General features: G+C 33.1%; 1 protein-coding gene across 1 annotated transcript; it reads right to left on the reverse strand.

Annotated features, from left to right (window-relative positions):
• Positions 1–1,978: 1,978 nt before the first annotated feature.
• On the reverse strand, positions 1,979–7,125 carry LOC125231709. Its single transcript, XM_048137246.1, has 3 exons — positions 6,276–7,125; positions 3,877–5,839; positions 1,979–3,493 (listed from the first exon to the last, which is right to left on the reverse strand). Exons 2-3 carry the CDS (start codon positions 4,657–4,659, stop codon positions 3,080–3,082), a joined length of 1,197 nt encoding a protein of 398 aa, XP_047993203.1. The 5' UTR covers positions 4,660–5,839; positions 6,276–7,125; the 3' UTR covers positions 1,979–3,079.
• Between the last annotated feature and the right edge of the window lie 944 nt (positions 7,126–8,069).

Consider the following 8,069-nt stretch of genomic DNA (forward strand, 5'->3'; position numbering starts at 1 on the left):
ACTTCCAGGATTGACTTTAATTCTTTACCTGCCATTGTGTTTGATGGCGTACGGATTCCATTCTCTCCAAAGGTTAAAAATCTGGGTATCTTGATGGATCAGAGTCTTTCTTGGACAGCTCAGGTGAGTGAGGTTAGCAGGAAAATGTTCGCTGCGGCCGCATCTCTCCGTAGGCTTCGTAATCTCTTGCCTTACGCAACTAGGATTGCGCTTGCTGAATCTCTCTTATTGCCCATATTAGATTATGCCGACATTTGCTATATTGACCTTACGGAGGATCAACTCAATAAACTTGAGCGTCTGCAGAATCTTTGTATAAGATTTATTTTCGGCTTGCGCAAATATGACCACGTGTCTCACTTCCGTGCTCAGCTCAAATGGCTCCCTATTCGTCGCCGCCGGGACTCTCATATACTCGCCCTTCTTTTTGGCATTCTCTTTAACTCTGCTACTCCGCCTTATCTCAAAGAGCGTTTCAAGTTTCTCTCTTCTATCAGATGTTCTCAAACTCATATTCTTGCTCCCCCACCATCTACTTCTAAATTCTATAGCAACTCTTTTACCTTCCGGGCTGTACGGTTGTGGAATTCCTTACCAGTAGAATTAAGACTAGCAAAATCTCTTCCAATTTTCAAAAATCAGCTTAAATTATACTATCTATCTCTATCTTAAGTTGCCATTTTTATTTATTGTATTTATGTATGTATGTATGTATGTATTATGTGAATGTAAGGTATATTTATTTATGTATTCGGTATATATGTATGTGTGTTTGTGTTGGTTTTCTCTATATTTTTTGTTCTTGCACTGCCTGTTAACTTTTGTTTCTGTTCCGTTTTTCCAGCTACCCTAAGGTTGTCTGGAAGAGATCGCTTTTTAGCGATAAGACCGCCTGTTGTTACCTAGTTAGTTATACTCTCACTAAACATTCTGTATACATATAACATGTAAAATGGTGCAATAAAGAATATTTACTTACTTACTTACTTACATTGAGGAGTTGACCTTCCATCATCAGCTCAGCCACATAAAATTATTACCATCAGGCGTAAATACTGGTGTACCTTTGAAAAATACACTAAAAACATTACATGTGCCTATAACATTTGAAGAGTTCCCTCGATTTCTCCAAGATCCCATCATCAGACCCTGACTTGGTGCCAATGGGACTATCTCGGGGGTATACCCGTTCGATCAAAAAAAAAATTTTGAAAATCGGTCCACGATTCTCGGAGATATCGAGTAACATACATACATACAAAAAAAAAAAACATTCAGTCGAATTGAGAACCTCCTCCTTTTTTGAAGTCGGTTAAAATAACGTAACTTCAATATACTTATGTATAAACTAAGCGCTCACGGGCAAAACTGCATGGCATGTATGTAAATACTAGTTTGTAAGTCTCAATAAGTGAAATGTATATTTTTTTTGAGAACAATAAATGTCTTTAACCCGAACCTCAGTTTAGACAATTTGGCCCATATTCTTAGCTCGATATGTGTTCAAATGTCAAATACTAATATTAGCGCCATCCAGCTGAGCGTACCCCAAAGGTGTAATGCCATCTAGGCCACCGTACCTTTTTCTGTATGGCACTGAGGTACGTTTTATTCTTAGGCTTTATCTGTCTATACGGAGTTATACACCTTGTTTTTATTGCATTCCGTTAACTTTAAGGGAAAACTCTTTAGTTCCAATACAATCAATTTCTCTAAGAAACTAGCGTCTTAACTCTTACGGCTATCGAATTATTAAAAAAAAAAAAGAATTACTGAACACGTATGTGGCATCGCTTACCACTTCCTACTAATGTTATTTGTTTTGATATGTGCCGTCAAACACTTGACAATTATTTTAATGTTATGTTAAGGTCCTCTCACACTAATTAATCCATTTAATAAGTATAGAAACGAAAAAAAAAAGGTTTTTTTCGAATTTAACAAAAAGCTATATACAGGGTGGTTCCTGATGATGAACCTAACTGCGAGTCGAATTTAACGGAAAACAAAAAAAACACGGTGTATATATATTTGCTTACAGGACATTTAATTACTTAAAATATTAACGTATTATTTATGATTTCGATTCGATTTATATACCTATAATTTCAGTAGATCTCAGTAAATTCAGAAGTTTGTTTGTTTGCATGGTAATGCATGCAATATTTGCAGTACAATCTAGAGGTACAGTTAATTCTAGAATACACTTGTACTGCACGTGTTTGTTTAGGTAAATTGCGTATTATAGGCAAAGGTAAATATATAAGTAGAGATTACTGTAATATTTCATCTTTACAGTCATTTTTATTACATTGGTAGTACTAACGCTCTTTATTATACGATAAAGAAAACAATACAGGAAAAAATTGTATCATTAGTACAAAGGTAAACTTATTCCTATACACTAAACACAGTGCGGTATGTTTTAGTATAAACCAGATTGCAGTGTAAATAAACTTCTCAATGAAAAATGAAATAGTACGTTTTTTAAACAACAAATTCGTCATGAAATAAAACTATGGAAACGGTTTATATCGAGTATAATTAATTTACAATTCATCCCGACGTCATACGACGTCGATTCATTATATAATCCGTTTCCATAGTTTTATTTCATGAGTAACTATCGCGGTAACCGAAGATAATAACTCACACAACATGAACAATCTTATGCAAACAAACATAGTTTTTCTTATCTTTCACCAAAATCATATTTTCTATACACTTTTAACCAGGAAACGCTAATAAAAAGGAATTAAGAATAAATTAACAGATAGTATTACATAATTATCACATTCTCGAGTAAAATGTAGGTACACATTGCACATTGTTACTGGTGCTATGGAATTTATACAAATTACATGTTAGAGCTTTCCTACATCTAATTGACATAGAAACGGCGAAATTAGTATAAGTATAATTTTTAACATGTTTTATTTTATTTATTTTTTATTATAAAAGTACATCCACATCATATATATTGTAAATTACATAACAAACATTCAAACATGTTTCAATTTATTATGAATGTCCTATGCAATGTAAATTTGTCCTCATACCTTTTCAAATTATGAGAAAATTACATTAAACCCCACCGAATAAAATCATCAACTACCCCTCTAGCCCTCTCTTTCATTCGTTCGTCACATTTGATATCGAAGTCACCTACATTATTTTTATCCAATTCAAGAGCTTCACCTTCAACGGCAAAAATAAAAGGCATGATCATTACAAAACTAAATAATCCGAAACCTAATAATTCTGTATACAAATTTTCAAAATCTTCTCTAGGAAAAACAGATTCAACATCTATGTTGAAATATTTCAACATCTTTGTTATGGAGTCAAAGTAGAGGTCCTTGAGGTATTCCAAATGATTCATTCTGAACTCTTGGTCGGTGCCAAGAAAGATGAAGTACAAGAAGTCAGTCACGGGGCAGCCATAGTACATGAACTGGTAGTCTACAGGTACCACGTCGATGATTTCGCCGTCCTGCAACAACATACGAGCAGCTATGATAACAATATTTTGTTAAATTATTTGCAATTATAAGTCAAGCAATAAGAAAGTATAGAGAGAAATTCTCTCTCTCTCTCTCTTCTTCGTGTAAAGGGATCAAGTAAAACTAAATTTTTGTCTGCCACCACTTCGAGCCCTCGAGGGTAGTCCTCAAGAGATCGTCTTCAGTTCAGTAGTAGGGAGAAATTGAATGCTAAGAACACACATTTTGGATTAGATGTGTAGCAGTAACTTCTGATTGCTGTCAGTCAACGTGATACTGACGCCATAAATGAGTATGTTTTCGGTAAATCTACCGTGTTAAATAATAAATAGCTCGTTTTGAATAAACAAATGAAAATGAATTAAGTACTTACCACCTCTTTCATCAATATATTGTTAGCCCTATAGTCACAGTGTACTATTGTCCTTTTATATTTCTGATCATTAAAATAGCTTGGCACATTATACCATAACTTTTCAAGGTAAGTAGAAAATCTATCCCATACGGCACAATCCAAACAATGCAATATTTCTTTTTCAGATTTTTTAATCATATCCTTAAAATCTTTGTTAAAATTATGAGGGATAGATAAAGACCTAATTTTGTAATCAAAATAATTTGGCCTTTTCTTTTCTATAGCGAACGATAACCCATGCAGTCTTCCCAACTGTGTAATGCTTAGCTCTGCAAACTTTAAAGAAACAACATCCATTCTGAATCCCGTTTTGTATCCTTTCATAGATAAATTTTCAAGAATTATAGCTTCTGGTATACTTGCATGAAATGATTTTGCAACATTGAACCGCTCTTTTGCTGGCACATTGGCTTCGTTTTGTATTTCATCAAACACCACTGTTAAATCGTTGTAAAAAAATGCTTCTGTTTTGAAAATTTCATTTATCGACAGAACACTTATATGTTCCCCAGGAATTATACATTTAACAAATAAATGTGTTTCTTTCTTGCCATCTTCCGTGTCTCCTGTAACATTCACTTCATACAACGATCCTAAATAATTACCACCGTCAGTGGATATGGCTTTAGTGATCACTTTATGATTTATGTATCCTTCTGTTTTTAATCTCTTTTTGATTATTTCTTCAACTTTTATTGGAAGTCGATCTTTATTTTCAATATCACAGGTTTTTGGTTCCATTTTGATGCAAGTCTCAAGAAGCTCTGACAGCAAATGTTCATTTGTATAGTACAGTACACCGCTTTAAGTGTTTGTTATTGTTCGAGTCATCAGATCTGATATGCGTTATTATTAGTACTTGTTAGCTGAAGAATGGTTGCATGATTAGCTCGTTAATGTAACTAGATACAACCATCATATTTGTTCCGGAGCTTGTAACTAGGGGAATCAAATTGTCATTCATAAAGACAGCTAGTAATGATTGCAGTGCAGTTTTAGTTAGTAGAATAGCATACCTAGTAGACATCTACCTGAGTATGTTAAGTTGATTGGTATACTTATACATTGCGTGTTTGTTTAGGTCGTTTGGAGTGGTTTAGCTAAATGTAATAGTAGATAATTACTGTATCGTTTTAGATATTTATTACAGTACTAGTGACGGTATTTACTAAAATGAAAACAATATAAGAAAAAACACTTATCAGGAGTATCACATCATAATTGCAATACAGTACTAGTAAACATATTTTGTATGAAAATTTATCTAACACCAATACTTATATTTATTAACCAGTACATGCATTGGAGCCAAGTCTTATTAAAAATATAGCAAGCAAGATATTTCTGAAACACGACAAGGTTAGAGATTAAGGCACACGATTAATAATTCAAGATATTAATAAAGATCTACAACGCTACTGTGTTGCGCCATAATAATGTACAGAGTATAATAAAATTGTTAAATATCGAGTTATACGTTTTGTTATATATCTAGTCTAAAGAAAATTACATAAAACCCCACCGAATAAAGTCATCCACCATTCCTCTAGCCCTCTCTTTCATTCGCTCGTCACATTTGATAGTTACATCACCTAATTTGTCTTTATCCAATTTGGGCGCTTCACCCTCAATGGCAAAAAGAAAAACCACAACTTGTACAAAAGTGAATAACCCAAAACCTAATAATTCTGTATACAATTTTTCAAAATCATCTCTAGGAAAAACAGATTCAACATCTATGTAGAAGTATTTTAGCATCTTTGCTACGGAGTCAAAGTAGAGGTCCTTGAGATATTCCAAGTGTTTTTTTCTGAACTCTTGGTCGGTGCCAAGAAAGATGAAGTACAAGAAGTCAGTCACAGGGCAGCCATAGTATAATAACTGGTAGTCTACCGGTACGACATCGATGACTTCACCTGTCCTGAAAAAATAAAGTAGGTATTTTATTATCTGTTCGTTGTTAAGAGTAAGATATAGTTGTCAACTTCATTGAATAGGTTGGAAAGTAAATACATGAATCCTAAGTTGAATTTTAAAATGAAATGTAAAATTTTAACAATGTTGCATTAAGCAATTTAAGCATATAATGTAATACTTAATGCTTATGAATATCAAGTACGTTTTGAAGCATAAACATAATACATTATAAACGTTGAAGATGAAATATCGCGGTAAAATAGAAAAAGCGGGAATTATCTTTCAGTACATCAAGAGTTCAAAATGAAGAGGACGCTTGAAACCAAATGTCATCAACATTGTTGAAAAAATCACAACACTAGAATATAGACCATTCTATTCTCATTCCTAACAAAAGTTCCTAATGTGACAAAGCTAAATAAAAATAGTCATGTACTTACGACCTCTTTCATCAAAATGTTGTTAGTCCTGTAGTCACAGTGTACTATACTCTTTTTATATTTTTGATCATAATAGTATCTTTGCACGTCATACCATAACTTTTGAAGGTATGAATTAAATCTTTCTCGTACGGCGTCATCCAAACAGTCCGATATTACTTTTCTAGATTTCTTTAACAAATTCTTCAAGTCTTCATTGAAATTATAAGGGGCGGACAAAGACTTAATTTTGTGATTAAAATAATTTGGTCTTTTCTTTTCTATAGCGAACGATAACCCATGCAGTCTTCCCAACTGTGTAATGCTTAACTCTGCAAACTTTAAAGAAACAACATCCATTCTGAATCCCGTTTTGTATCCTTTCATAGATAAATTTTCAAGAATTATAGCTTCTGGTATACTTTCTTGAAATGACTTTGCAACATTGAACCGTTCCTTTGCGGGCACATTAGCTTCTTTTTGCATTTCATGGAATACCACTGCTAGATCGTTGTAAAAAAATGCTTCCGTTTTAAACGCTTCAGTGATGGATAGAACACTTAGATTATCACCGGGAATGATACCTTTAACAAAAATGTGAGTTTCTTTCTTGCCATCTTTCGTATCTCCTGTAACATTGACTTCATACAGTAATCCTAAATAATTACCACCGTCAGTAGATATAGCTTTAGTGATCACTTTGTGATTTGAGTATCCTTCTTTTATTATTCTATTTTTTATTATTTCTTCAACTTTTACAGGAAGCTGATCATTATTTTCAATATCAAAAGTTGTATGCTCCATTTTGATGGGAGTCCCAAGATATTCAGACAGAAAATGTTCATTTATTCAATAGAGTATACTATTTTAAGCGTTTGTTATAATTTATTTCATCAGACACGTTATTATTACATATAGTTAAGTGAAACAATGGTTCCACTGTTTGCTCTTTAATCTACTTTAACTAGATACAATCATCATATTTGTTTGGGAGCGTGTATTCAAAATAATTAAACTGTCATTCAAGAAGACAGCCAGTAATGATTACAACGCAGTTTTGATGAGTAGAACAGGGTACCTTGTAGGTGTTAAGTTTACTGGTATACTTATAATCATTAAAATATATTATGGAAGGACTAATATTTTTTTTCCTTTTTAATATTGCGTAGATTTTATTTAGAAGCCTATTATAATACAGCTGTGGAAAAATATCAAACGAAAAACAGTCGTTTACTTACAGCTTGGGCAAAAAGGAGTAATAATTAAACACGGCGACATTGTATTGTGGTCCCGTATCTGACATAATTTGGTTTGAAAGAGAACACTTTTTCCAAAAAGAGAAGGTCAAAATAAGTGAAATGCATTGTTTAATCTTTTATACATTGTCAGAAACAAGAAAAGCTCTCATGAGCTTCGAGTTGAAATGTGCTTACAGTATTTAACATTTAATTGTGACTTCAAAGAAAGTTTAGCGCCAGATTATAAAAAAAAACTATAGGTACTAAAAAAATCATGATAATTCCTTACAACACACCCCATCGCATAAAATCATCTACTATACCTCTAGCCCTCTCATTCATTCTTGGGTCAGTCTTAATACTGACATCACCTAGATAATCCTTATCTAGATCAGGTATCTCATCCTCGGTTGCAAAAATGAATGGCATAAGCTGAATAAAACATTGCAGACCATAACATAATGTCTCGGTGTACAAATTCTCAAAATCCTCTCTGGGAAACACAGATTTGACATCGATATTAAAGTATTCAAGCATATTTGTTAAAGAGTGGAAGTAAATGTCTTTGAGGTCATCC

The sequence above is a fragment of the Leguminivora glycinivorella genome, chromosome 12 (genome assembly GCF_023078275.1).
Source record: "Leguminivora glycinivorella isolate SPB_JAAS2020 chromosome 12, LegGlyc_1.1, whole genome shotgun sequence".
NCBI lineage: Eukaryota > Metazoa > Arthropoda > Insecta > Lepidoptera > Tortricidae > Leguminivora > Leguminivora glycinivorella.

Excerpts from the sequence above, each read along its gene's own strand:
- LOC125231709 (XM_048137246.1), bottom strand. The coding sequence starts at position 4,659 with ATGGAACCAAAAACCTGTGATATTGAAAATAAAGATCGACTTCCAATA. Across the intron at positions 3,494-3,876 it reads ATATATTGATGAAAGAGGTG|GACGGCGAAATCATCGACGT; the intron begins GTAAGTACTTAA and ends ATGTTGTTGCAG.